This window comes from Agelaius tricolor, unplaced genomic scaffold (assembly GCF_023055355.1).
Source record: "Agelaius tricolor isolate 1412-34295 unplaced genomic scaffold, bAgeTri1.0.p SCAF_10, whole genome shotgun sequence".
NCBI classification, from domain to species: domain Eukaryota; kingdom Metazoa; phylum Chordata; class Aves; order Passeriformes; family Icteridae; genus Agelaius; species Agelaius tricolor.
This window is the reverse complement of record NW_027269270.1, coordinates 25,881,392-25,904,530: the sequence shown is the minus strand read 5'-3', so window position 1 is coordinate 25,904,530 and position 23,139 is coordinate 25,881,392. Positions and strand designations below refer to the sequence as shown.

The 23,139-nt window shown below is 38.5% G+C and overlaps 1 protein-coding gene across 5 annotated transcripts in view; it reads left to right on the top strand.

Annotated features, from left to right (window-relative positions):
* Nucleotides 1-23,139, top strand: part of MYLK (myosin light chain kinase) — a 195,011-nt gene that overhangs the window by 61,354 nt on the left and 110,518 nt on the right. For all 5 annotated transcript variants that reach the window (XM_071435291.1, XM_071435295.1, XM_071435293.1 and 2 more), the window contains 4 exons: nucleotides 15,697-15,904; nucleotides 17,607-17,655; nucleotides 20,150-20,315; nucleotides 21,353-21,518. In XM_071435291.1, the coding sequence (XP_071291392.1) occupies nucleotides 15,697-15,904; nucleotides 17,607-17,655; nucleotides 20,150-20,315; nucleotides 21,353-21,518 (589 nt within the window). The remainder of the gene's footprint in view (nucleotides 1-15,696; nucleotides 15,905-17,606; nucleotides 17,656-20,149; nucleotides 20,316-21,352; nucleotides 21,519-23,139) is intronic.

The following is a 23,139-nucleotide window of genomic DNA, read 5'->3' as shown; positions in this document are numbered from 1 at the left end:
TTGTTGTGGTAGGAACTGCTGTAATTCAAGGAATATAAAAAAATTATAATAACTGTGATGGTAATAATAATAGAAGTTTTTTAAAACACTCCAACTAATGTACATATGGAATTAAAGAGAATCTTGTATTATTTTCTTTAATATCTACCCAAACCAGTGTTGTTTTAGCTGAAGTCAGACTACATATTTGTGCTGCTTTTGATCACCACTTTCTTTATTTCTTTACTTTTTCTTTAATGTGTTTCTAAATATTTTGTATTTTTAGGTGGAAGCAATTAAAATCACATGACAAAGCTGACAGTAAAAGCCTGTGTGATTTCATTGCATCTACCTGCCCCCAGTTTGCTTTAATGGTTGACTCTGACAAGTTTATTTTAAGTAACTTTGATTTTTTTTTGTGACCACCCACTACTGTAGTGTGTTGTTTGAAAGCATGACTTTGTGTCAGCTAAAGAGGAAAAGAGTTTCCATATAATTTATCCATAGGGATGTCCCTAGGGTTGATTTTGAGAAAATTTACTTCATTAGCAGAGATTTCTGGACTTGCTATTTTTCTATAGTCATTTAACAGAAATTTAAAAAAAACCAACCAACCAACCCAAATTCTAAATTATGTATTGACAAGTTTGCTGAGGAAAAGGAGACAAAATATTCATATGGTGGTGTAAAAGAGGTTCAGTCTTTAAGAAAAATAAGGATGGACTAAATGCCATGACTAATCATAAAGTCCACTGTTTAGGGTCGATAATATACATGTATCTGAAAAAGAAGTAGCTCAAATCTATGTATTTCCAAAGAGAAAAACAGCTGATCAGCATATCCTAAATAGCTGAACAAAGAGATGCCCAGAGACTGAATCCATGTAGGTCAGAGTAGAAGCAGTCATTATAATTCTTCTTGGGTTTTCTGTCCCATGATGGTTAATCATGAATCTCTCAGATTTCAACAATGTCTCATTAAGTTCTTCAGTTCTGCTTTTAATTTGAAAAACATCATCATCTTTTCCAGACTAGTCTCCCTTGCTCCTCTGGGTCAGTGCAGAAGGCTTTGTTGTGGTTGATTCCACTGGCAGTAAAACTCTTCATGTAGCATTGTGCTTTCTTATTTAAATAAACGTTCTTAGTAGTACATGAAACATGACTGCAGCTTAGCATTATGACGTTTTAAACTTGATTTTTTAGGGAATTGTGCCTTTGACTCTTATCACACTCATATTAGAGTTGAAAGTTAAAAAAGATCTAGTAACTGTAACAGAACTGAGAGTAGCTGACTTCCTTGTGCTGCAATAGCCTATATTGATGTGAGAGGTATGAAAAGGGAGGTAAAAAAATTTTGGTTGATTTTTTTTTCTTCCAGAAATATGTCTCTAACTGGAAAGATTTAAATTTTATTCTTCTAGCTCACCCTGAAGGTAGGACAGAGTGTTTATGATCAGATGTGCATTTGGCTAACTAGTAATATATTTACTTTCTGCCATCATAAAGAACATCAAACTCCTTGCCTGCATCTGGCTGATGAAACCAGAAAGGTCAGGGAATGGTTCAGTGCCATATGTAGAAATGAGAACCCTACATAAAATAGCAAAGTGTGCTTTTGACTGTCTTTAAATGGGTCCTTGGAATTTGCACCAAACGACTCCAGGTCACACTTTTTAATATAATTCTGCTTTGGCCCTGTGGGAAAAGAGAGTAGTCATTAATAGACAGCAAGCATTATGCATTCAGAATCTGCAGAAGGCAACATGTGGAGAAGGTTTATAATCAAAACACATCATTACTCATTGTGGTTTTGCTCAGTCCATGCTCACTCTAGCACCTCGACTCCAAAGCTAAAAATTTCTGCTTTTGACATGTTACTTGGCTCTGTTCACTCATGGATATAGTATGAAGTTTGGAAACCTACTGGGCAAAACCAGACAAAATAATATTTTTCCATGTAAATTTTGGACTCCCCAGTATCTAAATGCATGCTGAACAGAAAATTACATTGCTGTGAATTCAGCCCATTCATGAGGGGGAGAAACCTGTCTGTCTGACAGGGAGCAGCAAGGGCTGGCTGCTCGCCAGAGGAGCGTGAGCCAGGAGCCGAGGGGAGCTGTGCACGGGCTGTGCCATCACCAGCTGGCCACAGCCCTGCACCATCACCAGCTGGCCACAGCCCTGCACCATCACCAGCTGGCCACAGCCCTGCACTGGCCTCAGTCCTTCAGGCTCTGCTCCAGCAGGCACTGCCATGTGCTCTAACAGGGCTCTGACGTGCCCAGACATGGCAAACTATGAACCAGGGTCAGGGTCCCAAAGGAGGATACAGTCAGGAGAAAAAGTAGGCAAGGCAAGATTGTTCCTCTGTAGGTTTCCAGTTCAGTTTTTAACCTTCAGTCTGTAAGATATTATCTTGTCACTAGAGGTTACTGGATCTCCAGCAGAGATCCAGCAGAGGCCTGAAACAGCATCCATGTTTCTAGCTAAGCTTTCAGAGTTCATTGTTTAGTGTCTGGGGACAAACCTGCCTTGATCATGATTCTTAAGCCAAAAGTCATCCCAGTTCATAATTCAGCATCCCATGTGAATGCACATCTCTTGTGTTCTTCTCTTATGTTGAGGAAATAAGCTTTGGAATGGGAGTGATGTTGAAGTGTTGGGCTAGTGCTGAGGGAGCCACTGCTGCTCCTATTTGGGGTCAGAGGTTACATGTCAAAGCTCTGCACTGGTTGGAGCCAGAAAATCAAGGCATTCCACTGACTGATTGTCCCTGGAGTGACTAGTCCAGTATAAGGGCTTTGAATAACCTGCCTAAATATGTTGACTTTATTCTTCTAGGGAACCAAGCAGGCAGGCTGTAGGTTAGGAGCTAAATAATTTTTGACTCACAAGTTAGTAACCTGATCTCTAGGCTAGCCATCCCACATTAAGAATATGTTGCAGTGAGATTCTAGAGATCTTAGACCTTTCTTTTTCAGAGGAGTTTTAGGAATAGACAGAGTGAAAACCTGGATATTTTTGTTTTAAAAAATTAAAATTCTAGGCTTTTTGATGGTGGAGATAGTTTTATTCTCTGTAAGTAAGTGCATTGTTGTAAACCTGTAGTCAAACAGAACAAAGCAATCTTTGTCTTCTGAAAATGCCGTGGCCTAAACTGGTACAAATTCAAAGTCAGCTTTGCAATTTTTTTTATTGCTTAGATGGAAACCTTTGTAATTCATTTGAAGAATGAGGCAAAATGGAAAAATAAGTTATTTTATATTTTTCTGAGTTTCCCCTGCTTGTCTGCATATTTTTAAAAATACTATGGTAAATGTTACTCTGTGGAATATACTGTTTATTATAAATGCAACAGCTGAGCTTACTAAAACACTAATTAAAAGTCTTACTGCATTCCAACTGCAACTTTTCATTTAAAGATGACAACAAGCTGCACATGGAGCCCAGAGAAAAGGGAGAGGCAAAGACTGACAAATTAAATAATTCTGCTCATGATTATTTGCCTGTTGGCAATGGCATATTGAACTTACTTCATCCAGCTCTGTGCTCTCTCAACTCACATTGAATGAGAATGGTAATTTTCCTCCAGCTGCATGGTAGAGTCAAATCATAACTGTGTGGCTTGAGAGTTTGCCATTCCTTCAGTATGTCCTATAATACACGAGCAAGCCTTTATTTATGGTGCATGTATTATTTAAATTGCTTTTGCAAAGCTTAGAATATTAATGCAATGCACACTGTTTTATAAAAGATTTGTAAAAGCACCTGCACACACATGGCAGTATGAAGTGTAACTTGTGTTTCAAATGTAACTCATTTATATCACACTCCCATACTGGCAAACAGTGAATAAAGATTTTTTTCTGTTCTGTGAACTCTCTGGAACAAGAGTTCAATATACTTAAGGTTGATTTTTTTTTTTGTCTATATAAATTCTGGTGTTCCTTTATAAAAGAATAACTCAGCAGTTTGTCTCTGCAGGGAGGCAAATATAAATATTTCAAAACAAAGTTATTCTAAAAGCCAAAGCACTGGAAGAAAAATTATGATAGAATCTTGGAAGTACAGATTAAAGAACTATTGCAAATGGTATTGATTTCTGCTCATTCCATGGTACCACTTAAACCGCCTCATTCAACTGGAATCCTAGTGTTTGTTTGTAGTATTTAACACATACAAAGGCAGAGTAGAGTTGGGTCCTTCTCTGATGGTCTTTCTAGCCAAAACAACAAGGGAAATAATCATTGTTACCTCCTTGACATTTATGTGGGGCACCAAGGCATGGTGAGATTTATTGTCTTGGGCAAGATGACACAGAAACACAGAGATACATACCTGGATTCAGAGCAGAATGTCTGTCTTCCAGAGTTCAATTCCCATCCACTATCCTAAATGTTTGGGAGATAAATAACTTCTGATTTTGGAAGAGAAAATGAAGATGTGCAATGGGTGCAAACATCACAGATACCTAAGTGCCTCCTGTTGGATGCAGAGCATCATATTCACAATGCCAGAACTGGGTCTTCAGAGCCTTGACTCAAAGCTGGTTTGCTGGGATATGCAAATGAACAGGTTTGTCTGTCTGGGAGACTATTGCATACCCACAGGTTTAATGGAAAACACGATGTTGGATTTGTTCAGACCTCTCAGTAGGAATGGAGCAACTGCAGTTAAGTGGAGCTCTATTGAAAGCATATGCAGAGTAAGCTCTTTTTCCACAACCTAAACAGCTACTTTTGAATGCATGTGTGTTTCTCTTACCAAAATCACAGCAATTTTAGTTTTAAGAGAAAGCATTAGAAAGGAGAAGTGAGCCCAAAAACTTTCTCTTAAACTCAGCATGTCTATAAATATTTATCCTGAATTGTTGAACTAGAAATTTATGGTCACAGCAATTTATACTTAGTATTTCAGTTAGTAGTTTGAGGTTTTTTTCTTTTAAACTGCTGTTTCTCAGTCCATGGTTTTTATTTTTATTCTAAACACAGCCATTTGTGCATTGTACTACCTGAATTACCTCTGCTAAGATGTTACTGAAAGGGTATATGTGAAGTTAGGAAAGCTTATCAATTTCACAGATTATTACAGGGTAAAAGAATCACCAACAGTTGCTAATGAGCAGTTGATGTTTTTCCACAGGATTTTATACAGAAGTCCTAATTATTTCTGGCACAGCAGTAAGTTGCACTTGGTGGAATAAATGGTGCAATGGAAAGTGCCAGTCCTTTAGGCTGTCTGATGTGTTCACATCTTCATGATCCAACATTGCATTTTGTATCTCTTCATAAGCACATGACTCTTAAGTGAAGTTTGTAATAAATGACACTTCATGCCCAGTGCTTTCTCAGCCCTACCAAGAAGCACTCACAAAGCAGAACACATAACTGAGGAGAATTTTTATAGCTTCTCCAGAGCACAGCCTTTTCCAGCAGTCTTTGTCACTATCAGCAGACAGTCGTTAACTGTGCAGGAACCCAGCAACAAAATCCAGTTTCAGCATTTTCTGTGGCCATTGCCAGACTCCTAAATTGCAGGAAATAAAATCTTGTCTGCTTGGAAACTGATAAAGTATGGGCATATTCATTTAAAACACATAGTATTTGTTACCACCTTACACTTCAGAAGTGGATTGCTGCCCTTAATTGCAAATTTTGTAACTCCAAACATATTTTCCAGTGGCTGTGTGTTTTGGGCACAGAAAGAAAGCAGTTTTTTCTCCATAATTTTTCATAATAGGTCATGCATATAGTGTGCACTCATGTAAATTTATAGAGATTCCTTATCATTGGTAGCATGCTAAAAACAGCATCCCCAAACTAGGATAGTATGAAGCTCGTTTGGTCAGTGGCATAGCTCCTACAGGAACATAGGGCCATTAGTGTTCAGTGACATATGAGATAAATTCTTGCCCTATTAAGACAGAAACTTTACACCAGGAAGTAAAAATGCAAACAAACAAACAAACAAAAAAACTTTCAGTCTTCCAGAAATAATATCCAATGGAGAAATCATTTTTTGCAAGTTTTATTGCAATAAATGATGAACATTCTCTTGTTAAAGAAAAGAAACAGGGTGAATTGTCTTCTTTAAAAAGTGACTGCCAGTTCCAACCCCAGGTATTGCATTTATGAAGGGATTGTTATGAAAATAATTGATGGTGTTTAGTTGTGCTGCTTTCCTGTGGTATCAGCAGTCTTTAGACCTGATGATATCCCAGTCTTAGGCTGTGGCTTAAAGCATCTGGATTCTGTGATCAGTTCTGTGAGATAAAACAGCAAAATGTTCTCCTTCTAAGTGGGGACACACATACATTTTGCTAATGACAGAGCAAAATGTTGGTGTTCATATCATCCTTACTTGCTCAGGGAGCTTCCTCCTGCTTCTACTTTGTCAAAACAATCATTATCCACCTTTCGGAATTATTACTGGATAAAGGATGAATGAAGGATTGGCAACTGAAAGTAAAAATTTTGAAGTCTTAAAAGTTCAGCTTTTTTTGATGAGAAGAGGGGAGAAAATTTCCCAACAATTTATTTTTATTGTGTTAAACTGTTTTACGTTTCAGTTTTTGTTCTAGTGCTGCCACATAACATTTATGAACAAAATTAGTGGCTAACACCATAAATCAGGCTGTCCTGCTGAACTGGAAGTTAATGAACCACTTCTATTCTGACAGCTTTTCAAAACTCTGGTCTGATTCCTCAAAATCTTGTTTCCTGTAGCAAAGATTGCTGCTGCTCTGAAATGAACACCAGTCCTATCAGGAAACTTCTGACATGCTCCCGAAATCACTGTTACTGACATAAAGCAGCTGCTTCATCTAGTAATGTTTGATAGAAATCTTGACTCAGAATCACCAAAGAGGTAAACTAGGAGAAGGATGGGGAAAGAGAGATAATTTTAGGGACTTGCTGGGCTATGTGGAAAAATTAGCAAGAGCATTATTTCCATTCCACAGCCACAGTTCTTTCCCTTTTAACTCCCTCATATTTGTACTGCACAATCCTAAATGATACTTTACCCTGCTATTTCTTAGCAATTTTTTAGGATTTTAAGCTATTCAGTACCTCATAAAATCTAACACTTTTTAAAAGTGGGACCATGGGCAGAAAGCTTTGTCTTTGCAGTTTGCCTTTTCTTCTCTAAGGAGAGACTTAGAACCAGGGAAAACTTTTATTAAAATTGATGAGAGTTTCACTCAAGAGAGGGCTGCAAAGTTTATCTTTGTATTGTGTTGAGAGCTCTTGTACTTGCCCTTGCCTTTGGAATCTTTTTGGCCCATTCTGTGTGGCAGTGCTGAAGGTTTTGAGAGCTGACAGAGTCATTTCTTATCATGTTGCTCACATTTTCCTGTGGTGGTGGCTTTACTTCTCATATTTGTAACTCTGTTTTGTGTGGTTTTTATTTCATTGCCAAGGCTCTGGACTTATTCTGTCTGGATCTCTTCACTGTTCACTCAGTGCTGTGCACTTTGGTTTCTGAATACAAACACATTCAGTCATTGTTCATCTAAGGAGAGCAGTGGCCCCTCTGTGCTGCATCTTCAGACTTTGCATTGATTCCTCCAATAGCAAATTTGTTGGCAAGGAAGAAGTATGGTCAGATTATTTCATCTAATGGTATTAACTATTGAAATCTAAGTTCCTTTAAGTGTGAGTTTGGCAAAGTCTGAGTGTCTCCATGTCTCAGATCCTCAGCTATGAAGTCAAAGTTACACTTTCCCAAGTGACAGCTACCACTACCTATTTTGGACTGGAATTATCTTCAGTTTCTACAGAACTCAGTTTCCTGTGCACTCTTACTTTGAAAAAATGCCAGAATTTTACCACTTTATGGAGACCCTGTCATCTTTGTGTGCCAGGACAGCATCTGGATAGCATTGGAGGAAAGAGCCTAAGCTTTCTCCTAGACTTTATCCAAGGTTTATGGCATCTGCTTTTGAGTTGGCAGCCAGAGGAAGGCTTTTTAAAAATGGGAGAAATCAGACAATGACTAAATAGAAATACTAAACAGATCTATCTAAAGATGGACAGATATTCAGTCTACCTATAATCCCACATTAAATTCAGAAAACTTGTACTTACAGAAAAAGATGTCCAGGTGAACTCTTTGGGTGGTTTGCATAAAACTCTCATCACACACCTAATTGCTACAGGTCAGCTGGCTACAAGGTGGGAAGAGTAAAAAGGCAGATGTTGCAGCTGGCAGAATGATTTATGAAAGCTGCATCAGAAAAGCTCTGCCAGTCTGAGACAGCAACAGCTGTGTGAAAATGCCCCCATTAGTGTAGCAGAGGTTTACAGCCCCTGATTCAGTTGCTGATTGACATCCCAGCTCCACAGACATGTTCCACTATACAGTGTGCTCCTTTATGTCCTCTGTACAGGAAAGCGTAGAATCCATCATGGCAGAGTTCTGTATTTCAGCTGACTGATGTTTCAGGTTATTTTGTGGTTGTATGAAGACTCCTGTAACAATACTACTTTAAAGCAGTACAGTTAAACTTATTCCTTAAATTAAATAAAATCTGATTTAGGAAAAGCACCTGTACATGTGATTAATTCCAAAAGACATAAATAGGGCTTGAACATGCTCTTAAGAGCTGCATAAATTGAGACTGGTGTTTGAACTTGGATAAACTCAAGGCAGCTTGACACCTGGTGCTACTCTGAAATTCGACTTGATTCCTTCAGAAAACATATAACACAAGTGGACTTGTTTAGCTTGTGGTACCTGGGATAGCAGTGCTTTTTTTCAAACAGTTATACTCTGGTGATTGAGCATAAAGCCAATACTCTGTGCACCTCTGGGAACTCTTGACTCTGAATTTTACAAAAAGGAAAAAAAAGATCAAATGTAGAAGATTGAAGAAGAAATTATGTGCAGCTGCTGTCTGCTTTTCAGTTAGCAGACCATGTCTTCCATGGATAGGTCATAAATTCTTCCCTGCTGAGCAGCATAAAAACTGATTCCCCTAAAGACCTGTGGTAGTATGTGGAGTGTTCAGCACCTTTGCAATCTGCAAAAAGGGGCTGAATAGTGTGATACTGAATGAACAGACTATGCAGAACTACTTTTCAAGTGTCAAAACTAAAATTTTTGGGGTGCTGTCTGCCGAAGGATCTTGTGTTTGGTGCTTGGACTATAAAGTATCAAATGCCATTTGGCACTTGTGAAGGCAAAGTAGAAAAATAAAACATATCCTAGGTTTACAGAAAGACCATTGGTTTTTCTTGTATGTAGAGGAGGTAATGCTTTGAAGTGAGCATGTTTGCTCCTACTCTGTATTCCATTTTTGCTTTAATGACACAACTGTGGATTCTAGACTGTTCTGCAGAAGAGGGAGGATTTTCGCTTTGTTTGCAAAGTTATAGCTAAGTCTCCAAATATTTAACATTTTTATGTTTAACCTTGCCAGGCGAGTTCTGTGTTTTAGAAGCAAGCTTTTAAAATGGATAAACTATTCTTGAGATATGGTTTGTCTGTGTTTAGAGTCTCAGAAGGAGCTTAACAATGTATCATGTCCACTTTCCTTTATCAAGAACATCTGCTGTTCATTTGTTAAAGCAAACTGCAGCTTGAGCCTAACAGAAGCTTTGTTACAAGACTTAAAAAGAGCTGCACTGGCCAGAACCATGCACCTGCACTAACATTAAAAATTAAATCTAAATCAAAATATAGCACCTATTAGGTGGGCTATAGTTTCAACATTCATGTTGCAGTTTCAACAGTTTTATAGAACTTCTTTCCTAAGACTGAAATTAAGAGTTCACAGCAGTATGAAATATTAAAACAAGAAGCAGCTTTTTTCTCTAGTTTGAGAGAAACACTGCTCTGTCTACATGGACAGAGTATGTTATGGTGTAGCATCCTCTGCTGAGGTCCCTTCACAAGTCTTTTGGTCAAAGTCCAGGGTCAAAACCTATGGGTTCCTGATTCAAGTAAATTAGAGGGCTCTGGCCCTCTAATGACTATGGGAAACATAGTCATAGTCCTCTTTATTTAGAGGACCTAGGATGAGCCACATCCACAGAACAGCTGGTACCATTTGGATTTAATCTCTTGGGGCTGCATGACAGCCTTCAACCATATGACCTTCATATGAGCCTATCTAGAATCTAACTTGCAGTAGAGGCAATAAAATTTTATTTTTGCTGATACCTAGACAATAGAAGAAGAGGAACACTATCCAGTCTCTACCACATTTCAAGTGTAAGTGTTATTTTTTCCTGTATCTTTACTTTTTGGATTATAATTACACTTGCAAAATGTGTCATGCTGTTTAATGGCGTTTCTTCTGCTGCTTTCTTGATAAAATCTGATGGCTTATTACTCTAAGTTTTGCAAAAAGTGCAAGCAGTTTAGTCCCTGCTAGAAATGAGTATTTGCCAGGTTTGCAGGCAGCAGAATAAAGGTCAGATTTTGTCAGGCATTCTGAGTAGTTTTCCACATCTCCCTTGACTTCTCCTTATGGTGACTTCTAAGCATCTGCCAAAAGCAGATGTCTGGGAGCTCAGTGCTAACATCTGACATCTTTGGCTGAGGCTATCCTCATTTTATTCCTTTGCAGCTTCTGGTCTCTATGGCCTTTTCTGAGATGTAGATCCGAGAAATTACTGGTTTCCTCCTGAAGATGAGCATGGAACAGAGAATAGGCTACAAAACTTTCTCAAGCTTCCCTCAATTTCTGGAATTCCTTAATTTTAAGATAGGCAGGCAGCCAAATAAGCAAAGGAACCTGCTGTTCCTTTAAAGGAGGTGACTGCTGACAATCATCTACCAACCCACTGGCTAATTTCGTTTGAAAGCTTATTGCTTGCCCAGTCCACTGTGGATGTGGGAAATAATTTATTCTCTTCTGCATTACAGATACCTATATGTATTAGAAAATATTTAGCATTTCTCATTACTGCCGTTCTTCATTTATGACTTGTTACCCAGGTCGTCCACACTTTGTTTTGTGTTGTTTTACTGCTTCCAGGCATTACAGTCTAACTGTGAATGTCCTCATTATGCTACCTGCATGTGAATAGAAAACATTTCTGTCTTTCAAATGTATATTCAAAATCTATTTTCTTTAGATGTATTGAATCACCCAAATAAAACTGATTCTTTCATTCAATGGTTGAGAACTATACACACATAGGTCTTAATTCTGGACTTTGGGGAATTAAGGCAAAGGTAGTCTACAGAAATAGCAGCACAACTGAACACTGTGTGCTGACAGAATCTGGATGTTTTAAAATTCTGATTTCATGGGAGCAGGATTGTCTCTTGAGAGGAATTTTAGTCATTAGTGAATTAATACTTCAGTATATGAAATCATCTCTATGACGGGAATTATTTTGAATATTATTACTCTCTTAAGAGTTGTAATATTTTGCCAGTCTAAGTATGACTTGTGATGTGCCTGTCTATATATGATGTAATCCAGGGAGATTTTGCAAGCCAGTAAATCCTGTTGATAGCTGTCCTCTTCCTGATCTCAGTGCTTGTGGGACCTTAAACTGCAAAATGGGACATTTATCTGGTCCTTAACATCAAGCACTGAACACCTCAGCCATTACAATGGATGTAGTGCTGGAATACGTCATGTAATGCTTGCCATCATTTCTAATAGACTTTCGATGTAACCGTCAAACTGAAAAATACTCAGTAACAGTACACACCCCATCAATGTTTCACACTTACACTTTGGTTTTTTTGTAAGTCATGGCTGCTTCTTTTGGGTGCTGTGGGTTTATGTTCATTGTCGACCTCACTGGAGCCAGCAGCAGTTTGAAATTTGAAGTTAAAACCATAAGCCAAAAGGGTGCATCCCATTGCCTTAAACTGCTACTGCAACTATGTTTAAGTAGGCAAACCTATGTTTTTTTGAAATTGGTACATAACAGCTCTTTTATGGAGCATAGATAGAGACCAAGTTTGAGAAAATGTTTCCTGTGCTTTTGAACAAGGAAAAGGATCGCTAAATGTATTTGGTGTTGGTGGTCACTGACTGCCTTTCAGTTTGTGACAGCGGGGAATAGTTTGTAGGAGCACATTTTCTAGTAATACTGTCCTGTAATGTACAGCTTCCATGAATTTATTGTATTTTTTTTTTATTTTCTTTGGGAAGCTAGCACCATCCCTTTTCAGTAGCATTCTCTCAGACCCAGATGTGGAACAACCTGAACTCTGGGAGTTTCACATGCCACAGGTTCTCTCTCAGCTCTTTCCCCTTGCTGTTGATGCACTGTTTTGCCTTATCAAACTTTTCCAGGAAGGCTCTAAGCACTTGAAGGGTCCAGAAAAACACTCAAAACTCATGTTTGTGCTAATACAATGGTTATTTGCTGCTTGCTGTCAATTTTCCACTTGTTATTGTAGAGCAGGTAAAGAGAAGCTGCAGCCTCGCTGAGACTGGCAATACTCACACAGGCCAAGTTGTAAATAAGGGTTATAGCATGCTGCTGCTGGGCATTAAATAAGCAGATAAATTTCTTTTTGCTGTGGATTTATTCAAGGCAGATGTTTTTAGTGAGCTCTGGAAAGGTTTGGAGGAATATAAAACCTGCTGCAGTTCTGGAATTGATCCATGAGGATCAAAATCTGGTAACCAGTGATTTGTTTAAGGGTCCCTGACACTTTTATGGCATGACCATGTATTTCAGAGAGGGCTGGCTCAGTTTGAAACACATTCCAAACCCAAACCTGAAATAAATCCTTGCAACAGAGCAATTCTCTAAACTTCTGCTTTCCCATTATTTCATTTTTGACAAAAAATTCAAGAAAAAAGAGTCATAGTTTGGGAAGGGAATGACTCAACCTTTTGAAAGGAAATGGACTGCTGATAGTCTGTGTTTGTAGCTTTTGGTGAGGCATTTCCTCAATGTAGAGATGTAGATGAATGCATTATTGCAGACAGAGCAAGTGTAAAACAAAGACAGAGAAGAAATGGAAAAACACTTAATGTAGCTTCAGCTATGTGATACTGGAATTACATAAATAATGGTCTACCAGAACTTGAAGGGTCAGCTAAAAATGGCCTTGTGTGGTCCAAGAGGGACTTAAGAATATTGTAAAACAAAATTGAAAAGGAAGACAAGTATTTCCTATTGTTTTGACCCCAATTGTTCTCTGTTACAAGTGATGGAAGGTTAATGCTTGAGGCCTTTGGAGCTGGACTGAAGAATTCCATGAAATCACCAGAAGAAATGATTATGAACTGAAAAAAACCAGTAAATATATTAGGTGATGTGTAATTGATGACTTTGTTTTGCAGGCCAGAATCTCAGCAGCTGTAAACAGATGTGGCTAGGCTAATTCCAGTAAAGAGGCTGTGATGTGAAGACAGAACCACTGAAAAGGTCTTCACATGAAGTGCTACTCTTCCATTTTACTGTACTGTAGATACTTGATACATCAGTGTGAAAACAATTTTGCCACAAATATTTTAAGTAAATCTTAATATCCAGGTGAGGCAAAATGAGAACTAGTAACTCCATTCTAATATACTCTCTGGCTTTGGGTAAATCACTTAATCTCTCTGCTGGTTTCTTAATCCAGAATGAAAATACAGGTATGAGGGCAAGTTAATAGTAAGAAATATAAGTTAATAGTAAGAAATACAAGTTAATAGTAAGAAACAGTTATTTGGTGCAAGTCACTTTCTGTGACAGTGAGCACATTATCAACTACCTGGAGTCAGAGTATTGTAACAATCTCATATTGCTGCTACACAACTCCTTTTTTCTGAAATTGAAATGTGCTGAGAAAGATATTCCTTGGAGCCTGTGCTCTGAGTAAGCACTAAATCAATATGCTGGAGTAGGGTGAGGAGTCTGGGACAAGAAGGAGCTGCTGTTTATCAGAAATCACTGGAAAAAGACATGACCACAAAGAGCTTTAGAAAAATGCTTTGACATTTTTAAACAGAAATCAGCCCTCCATTGTGCAGGATCCCACAATTTGTACTTCATGGAAGATGGTTTTCGTTTAGTTAAAGATAGACTCAAAAAGAATTTGAGAAATTATACCAGGAGTAGAAAGTTTCTCTGGTTTATTCAGCATAGTCAGCTCATGACAAATGTTAATGTCCTTAAATATTGAGTAAGTAATGCCAGGGAGAAGACGTCACCCCATCACTGGCAAAATTAATTTGTCTGAACTGATATCCCAAGATTTAAAGGAAAGAGAAAAATTCTGACAACTGTAGGTTAAGCTGCAGCAGATGAGAAACCCAGCTGGAGTGAGGTGGGGCTGGATTAAAAATGAAAGGTTTTTAAAGAAGAGAGCCTAAGAATGGGTAAGGTTGGTTGGCTAAATATTGTAATTTGCAAAGTAAGTGCTGTGCAGTCAGAGAAAACAGAGCTGAAATGAGAATTGGAAACTGAGAGGAGAATTCTGGGAGGAATTTGCCCAAACCACAACCAAGCCTTCTTCACTTCAAGACAGATCATCAATATTTTGCCCACCTGGAGGTTGAAGGGACTTCCTGCTCCGTTGCCAAATTTTGATATGTAGTTCAGAAGGCAAAATTGCTTCTTTCCCAGTGAGCAAACACAGCCATGACTATTACTCATTCCAGCTCATCTTGATTCACTCAGTTACTTCATGGCTTGTAGGCAAAGGATCAAAGAGTCAGGAGATGGAGAGCTGACATATCAGAGGGGGCATAGGAAAGGAGTACGGCAATCAGCAGTTGTTATGATGCCTTGGCAAGCGTGCTAACAATTAACACGTTCTAAAGTGACCCTCAAAGAGGATGGCATTTCTCACAAAGCAGAGGAAGAACCTTTGCCTGAGTAGTTTTTTTATTTGGTGGAAACTGGTGTATGTCTGCTTTTCCCATTTTTTTTACAAAAGAAAGTCACAGGTCCTCATCAAGTTTCAAGAGCTCAATTTCAAATCGATAACTCAGTTCTCAGTTACACCAGCCAAGGATCTGCCTGTAAATCTGAAGGTATCATTAATGCCATAGGAGGCAGGGATATAACAGTATGGTTGTTACTTAATGAGAACAGGACTGGTTCATTTTGCTGATCATTCTTCCTTTGGCTAAACCAGGAGTCTCTTTAGATTGAGCTGTATGTGTGTGACTATATGTAGGTGTTTACAGTCCTCTCCTGCTATAACATGAGAATGACCCTTAATGATGCTTTCTCAAATTGCAGCTCCTTACCTTCTACTTCTAAAGATCAAGACAGAATTTGGTATGTGTCTGCCTTTTTTGCCTGTGTATTGTCAGCAGCTACTATGTCTCAGCACACTTGAAAACTAGATGGCTAAGTACAGATTTACATTATAAGCCCAATCCGTGGCAACCATGCTAGAAGTATTTGGTCCAACAGCCTTGCACTCTTGCATACTCAGAGGTGTAGTAGTATTACTGCCCTTTTTTTTGAGTTTCTGAGCAGTGGGGACCCAGGTGTCAGGATTTTTCATTGGCACTCTCACTGTGTTTTTTCAGGGAAACCATTCTAGTGGGAAATTTTTCTGCATGAGTATCTATCTGCCTGACTAGTCTTATGATTTTAAGTTTGGCTTATCCAAGAGTTTTTTTCATTTCATTATCTTCTGCCATTTGGCTTGCAAAGAGTATGTCTTTAACAGGCGTATTAAAGAGTATGTGTCAAGAAATTTCCACTGCATTGCTAAATGTCCAGCATTTCTTCCTGATATCATCATCTGTTAAATTTACCTTCCTTCTCCACTCTCTCTCACATCTTGCCAGGTCAGAGGCTACCCTGAGCCACAGATCACATGGTACAGAAATGGGCATCCTGTCCCAGAGGGAGACCATTATGTTGTGGACCGCAGCATCCGGGGCATATTCAGCTTGGTCATCAAAGGAGTACAGGAAGGTGATGGAGGCAAATACACCTGTGAGGCTGCAAATGATGGTGGGGTTCGTCAAGTGACCGTGGAACTGACAGTGGAAGGTCAGAAGACTCTTATACTGTTGTTTTGGTGATTATAGTTTAAGTAGAAGCACAAGCTGTGCTAGACAGTCTGGTTAAAATCACAACACATGCCTTCTCATTGATGCAAGAGTAAGGTTCATTTACTGCATTTCACAGGTTAAGACATTGTGCAGGGAGCTACATGTCTACAATTAGATAAAGTGTGAGTTCTGTTTCAGGTGTGGGTGATGATGTGCAGGTAACAAAAGTCCTAGCTTTAAAGACTTTGTTCTAAACTTTGTAATTTTCCATGAAAATTACCACTCGGGACAAAAACTGCGAAGCTGCATGCCTGGTTGTAATTGCATGCTTAATGTCAGACAGGAAACAGCCAGGATCAAACCCAGGAATTTTTAAGAGCACATCTGCATATTAGATAGTTGCAAACTGCCAAGTTTAAAATTTAAAGAGTGACACAAAGCCAGGGAAGGATTGAAATCAATTGTACTGCTTCTCCTCTTGCAATTTGGTCTTATCAGAGACCTGTTGAATATCAAAAACTCTCCGGTCACAACTTTGTCTTGAAGAAAAGAAAAAATCTGCAGCAGTCCTGAGACTATCAGTATTTGGGTTTATTCAGAGTCAAAAACTCTGTTAGAGTACATACTGAAGCATGCATACATCTGACACGATTGCTTTGCCTTCTGTTGTAAAAATTATGTGAAGTACTTATTTTTCCCATTGTTTTCAGTTGGGACAATTTTATGAATGACAGTTTGCATGGAAGTGAAAGATTTTTTTAAAAGTTGTTTTCATATCAATTTTTCTGACCTGGGTTTTGCTGCAGTTCAAAACAACTTCAGGGCAGTACCCAAAAACTGAATTTCACAGAGTTTAAGAATTATATGATCTTTGTTCTAAAATCCCTTTATCCTTCAAGATAGCAAACAAAGCACAGAGGTTTTCTGGGTTTTTTTTTGTTTTTTTTTTTTTCCTCAGCAAAGATAACCACGTGGGGCTGCCTGCTGGTTGAAAAACGAGTGACTGAAACATGATCTATTGTTTCCATCTGCACGGCTGTCCTGTCTGACAGTGAAGTGGGCTCTCGTTAGGCTCTGGGACAGGTGTTTTCTCCCAGCCCGGAGCTGTGTGCTTGCTGCTGCCGTGTCCCCGGGCCGGGCTCTGTGTGCAGCAGGTGGCGCTGGGCTCCCGCGGCATCTTCCTCCTGCCGCGGCATTGGGGGACCAGCTCCTGTGGCATCCGCAGCAAAGGTGCTTCGGGCTGGCACAGGACTGAAAACTGAGCCAAGTAAAGACCCCTCTCACACTCTGAAAACATCCTGCTGTCTTAATATAAAGTACTGGTGCACTGTAGAAATTAGACAGTGTTTCATTCAAAAAGTATTTTTCCATGAATAATCTTCAGCATTGTTACAGCTGAAGCTGGGAGTTAGACAGCAACTCTGCTAAAGCTCGGTTTTGAAGTTGGAGAGCCTGACTTTGAATTACAGGTGATATAACCTTATACTGCAGGTGTTGCATTCCTCCTTTATGTTTCTAACCTAGAGAAATGCAAATTTACCTAGTCTTTATTATCACTAATTCTCAAATTAGAGATAATTGACAAAACTTTGATAATTAGTGATAAAAATTGATAATTATTATGATAAACTAATTGATAATCAGTGATAAACTAATTGACAAAACTTTCAACTTCCTGTCTTTCTGTCCTATGCTTACAGGAAACTCCTTGATGAAATACAGCCTGCCATCCAGTGCCAAAACCTCTGGGTAAGCAGTCTACTGGCTTGGATATTGTTTAACAGACACTTAAGTATATTTTGGTAGGAAAACAAGTAAAATTACTCTTTCTAAAAGTCTCCACTTACCCCAAGCAGAGTAGCTACTGTGAGAGCTGCTGGCTAAACAGTGTGGTTGAGGCAGTCAGGAAGATGGACAGCTACTGCTCCAGCATACTGACTAAGGAATTAATGTGGCTGAAAACAGAACATCCTGCTGATGCCTAAATATTGCACCCTCCTCTGCTGTGATTTTGCACTCTCTTCTCTGCTCTCTGATATTCAAGAATCCTTCTCCACAGCTTCCATGAGTCGACAGTCTCTTTTTAAAGCCAGAGCAAATACTGCTTAAGGAGTCATCCGTAAGAAATAAAAGCAACTGAAATCAGCATTCTTGCACAAAAAATATAAATATTTCCAAGCAACACAGTGGGTAAACTGCAGTCCAGAAGAAATAATTGTTCTGGTTTGAGTAACTTTACCAAGACCAGTTGATGGGGTGATGTAAGCTGGCACATAAAAGCATACTTGTACTTTCTGCACTTCAGTAAGCATTTACAATTATGTGAATGTCACTGTTTTGAAAGCCTCAGGCCTAATTTTTCCAACAGCTGAATTAATTTCTTTATAAATAGTTTGAATTTAAGCAGAATTTTCTCTGACTTCTCTCTCACTGAGTCATTCTGGATGTTGGCAAAAGCACATGTTCTGATTATGTTAGTGATTAAAATACAGATAGTTAAAACTGGAGTATTTAATTTCATCATTAATATGAAATTTGTTTATTTTTTGATTTTAAAATTAACAGATTACAACACTGAAAATGGTAAGTAAAACTGAGTGATCAGGATACATGATTTCACATGATAAATTCTGTATTGCAAATTACCTAGAGACATACACACAGGATAAATAATCAAAACAAGAAAGGACAGTTCAGGTTGCTGTTTGGTTTTGTTGTATACTCAGACTACACAAAGCACTATCCTAATCCATTGTATTGCATAGAGCTAGAGTGATTGTCCTCACTTTTCCTGCTCCTGTGTTTTCCTCCTCTTCAGTATTAATAATTCTATGGTAAGAAAAGGGAGAAGAATAAAAAAAATACACATTTTCATTTGTTCATGTCTAGGAACCAGCCATAAAGCTGCAGGCCAGCAAGTAGTTGATTTTCTTTTAATTTATTATGTGTATAGATATATAAATATAGACTCACCACCTAAAGATGGTTGCTAAAAGACTTTAGTACACATTTGTGTTCTTCTTTAGTAGTAGTATGAGAGAGATGACATTAAAAGTTATCATATATTTAATTATATGATAAAGTGATTTTCATTGTAGCCCATTACAATCACCCTTCTCTCAACACTTTTTCTGGCCCTCCTGCCCATGTAAATCCTTTCATTATGGTATCATCTCTTGCTTAGAAACCTGGAGCTGCCCATATGGCAACCACCATGTCTTGGCAGCACCTTGGGCTGAGGCGATGCAGTCTCTGTTAGTATCTGACACCTGGTAGAAATAGTGAGGTATTGACACGTCTTACTTGCATGTAGTAAAAGGCCATCTGGAAAAGAAGGCCTTAAAAATGGTTCAGTTCGCTTGAAATTAAATGTTAAAAAAAAAAATCACCATCTGCCATCTGCTAATGTGTCTTTGTTGTACCACGGCTTCAGAGCAAGGAGTGAGTGTGTTCCCTTTGACATTAACAGACCTGAAGTTTCACCTTTTTGGTTCTTTTCATGCTATAATGCTGTTTGATGTTTGATGTTTTATGGTTGTGTAGCTGTTTGCAGTTTTGGACTGCAGTCACTGATGCCACTTTAGTTTCATCCCATATATCATTTTCCAGCTGTAGCAGCCATGTAAGTAGAGCTGGGCATCCACACTTAACAGTAATTCACCTGGGACAGGTGTACTTTGGTTTTGTGCCCTCTTCACCTTTGCTTTGAAAATATTATAGCAAATGAGTTCATAAATAAAAGTCTTCCCCAGACTAAAAATATTTACCAGGACATGTCAGAAATGTTGCAAAACCAAGGTGCTGATTCATAAATCAGAACTTAATGTGTCAATTGCACTCAAGAATGAAACAAATTACATGATAAAAACCTGTGAACAGTAAACAAGTATGCACAAATAAACTCTTAGGAGGCAACTAAAAACCAGAAAATGGGGAAAAACTAAATACATGCAGTGTTTCCTATCTCTTCGTTTTCCCAGCTCTGCTTATTACAACTGAAATGGTCCCCAAGATCTGTTCTGTGTATGCCAGATGAGGGTGCATGAGGAGTCAAGAGCAGTCATTACCAGCATTTCCATTTCTTCCACAGCCAAGAAAAATATCGTGCAACTACAGTCTAGGTTACCACCAATGATATACCCTTGTTGGCAGACCACAGGTCTAAAAATGCTTCCTGACATGTGCTCTAACCACAACAGCTTCCAGCTCTTCTGTAAAACCAGAATGTCAATTGCCTTTGCAGGGCAAGACTTGCTGTTCCATCTGTGGAGCAGAGGCCAAGCATCTGGGGAGAAAGTCCACCCAAGTTTGCTACAAAACCCAACCGAGTTGTTGTGCGTGAAGGCCAAACAGGCAAATTCTCATGTAAAATAACAGGACGACCTCAGCCTCAAGTAACTTGGTCTAAGGTATGATTTCCCCAGAAGTTTGTGTTTTCCTTCTCTTTTGAAATTTTGTGCCTTGCAAGGATGAAATGCACATTGAAGTCTTAAGTGCCAGTGTCCCCTTTAGGCATACACAAGATTTTCCAAACACATTTTTTTCTTTGTAAGAAAGGAGCTTTCAGATGAAATTAGCTATTACACTGATTGGGCCATTTTTATTGAAACTCTCAGTTTTTTAGAGAATTACAGTTACTTTCTTTGATTTGGAAGGGCAAATATATGACTGCTCTGGTGGCATCCTGCTCTCCTCCACCCTTCAACAGAGTAATGCCTTATATATAGTGAACAAAAAAAAAAAATCAACTCTTATCAATGCTTCTATTTTCTCTTGATAGCTCCAGGTTTGTGGGGGAAAAAACAAACAAAAAAAATCCTCAGAGAACAGGAAAATGCTTCCAAGTCATTGTCTGCTTTATTCCAGACTTATCCTTGTCTGTAATATAAGAAGGTCAAGGTACATCCCCAAACACAGGCAGCCTCTTGCAGTGTTTTTCTTTGTTTTTCAGGGGGTTTTTTGGAGTTTGTTTTGGTTGGGGGTTTTTTAAATTTGTTTTTGTTTGTTGTAGTACTTTGGTTTTCTGCCCTCTACATATTTGCTTTGAAAACATTGTAGCAAATGAGATTACTGATAAAAGTCTTCACCAGATCAAAAATATTTACCAGGACATGTCAGAAATGTTGCAAAACGAAGGTGCTGATTCATAGATCAGAAATTACTGTGTCAATTTCTAGGAATCTGGGTATAATTAACAGGGAATGGCCAAAACCAAACCTAGATGAGTAGGTGGCAAAATAGAGGAAAAAGGAAGCCTCCTGAAGACGTGAATTATAGAATTTTGGGCACAGTTTATTGTTTTGTTTATACCATATGAATATAATTCACAGAAGGAATTTGGCTAAAGGATAGGAAAAAGGCAGGTTGACCTAATGTTTTACTAAAAAATTCTTGCTCCTCTTCTCTTGAGTAGTTACTGTCTCATGGTGCCTTGTGGTATTTGCAGGGTGATATTCAGTTACAGCAAAATGAGCGCTTCAATATGTATGAAAGAACAGGCATCCAGTTCTTGGAGGTCCACAATGTTCAGCTTGCTGATTCAGGAATTTACACGTGCACAGTGGTGAACAGTGCTGGGAAGGCGTCTGTGTCTGCAGAGCTCACTGTTCAAGGTACAGCAAAGTTTGCAGGGCAGAGAAAAGGGGCCAGAGACATGTCTCTGTTGTGTTCTTGGTATTTACAAGAAACATTCACTTCTTCCCATTTTCTTCTTCTCTCTTTCTCCCTCTGTTCATTAAGTGATGCTGTGATAGCTTGGAACATGCTACAGCTGTAAAAATTGTGTTGGTTCAATGGGAAAAAAAGGCAATCCAAGTGCTTTGTAAAAGATTTCTTTAAAAACACTTTTTCACTTTTACTGTGACTTTGACTTCTATGTTTTGAACATTGATTTGATTTTCAGCAAATGGAACCTGGCACTTGTCATTATAATCAGTAATTAATTTTGTATTTGTTGCGTACTAGCACCAGCTGCACATTTATACCAACTCCCTTACGGGAGGCAAAATTCTGTCTAGATTCATAGAACTAGGAAAGTAAAGTAAAACAGCATAATTCTAAATTATGAGAGAGGGAAAAAACCCATCTTAATAAGATTAAAATTCAGACTTCTCAACTCCCAACCCAGCCTTTCACTGCTTGTTAAGGAAACAAATATATTTGCATAAGTAGAATGTTCTCTTTCATACATGCATTATCATATACAGCTCATTTTGCAGTTTGATGCTGCCTGTTGCATCAGCCTCAAAATCATACAACCTTCATCAAGCTCACTAAAGAGGAAGTTCATCAGTCAGTGGGTAAGCAGTCACTGGACCCAATTAAATAATTAAAACCACAGCTGCTGGCTTCAGCTGCAGTCGTGAACTCAGTGGGTTACATGTGCACCCAGCAGTGACTTTTTTGTTGCGAGACTTTCAGGTTCACATCAGTGCTGTCACTCTGTAAGGTATCAAGAATATAAATAACAAGTGGATGTACATTTGGTATGCTCAGAACCACAGCTAACCTTTCTACAAATTAAAGCTGTACTTTTTATCTGTAAGTTCCAATCTGATTAAGCCATTGTAGAAGAAGCTTCTACAGTTTGCTTCTTCAACAGAGCTTGTACAGAAAGGCCTGTTTCTTTCAATAAGCCTTTTATCCAAACATAAAACTCGATTCCTCATTGCTCTCCCTGGAGTGGTGAGCTTTCTGTTCTGTAATGGCTGCATCTGCCTTGAGAGATGATGCAGAACTGGGGTCACAAAGTCACTTGTGGTATATGTTTGCTTCAGACGCTGACCACATCTCTGAATAATCCATTCTTTCTTGGATTAATGCAAGTCAATCAAAAGGGCACTCTTTTGCAGTGCTCTTGATTAATTGGATGGTTCCACTTACCTAACCTCAATATATAATACCTAATTCTTTCGTTATCAATTAGATCAGGTTGCCAGAGTTGCTGCAGATGTTAGCAGACAATCAAGTGGCTCAGAAGTACTACATGTTCTTTCAAAGACATACAATCTCATATATAGATATTTTCCTCCAATAGCTATACTTTTTCCCTTAGTGGAAGGTGAAGAGGGAAGAGAAAATATTCTTTTAATAGACAAGGTTGCATGGTAGTGTCTTGTCTGCAGCCAGTAGTTATGAAGCTTCCTTTTCTGCATTTATCCAGTCTTTTCAGTTTTCATTTCTATATTTCTGTTACTATTTGACAGGTTTATTGAAACGAGGTCAATGGGTTTT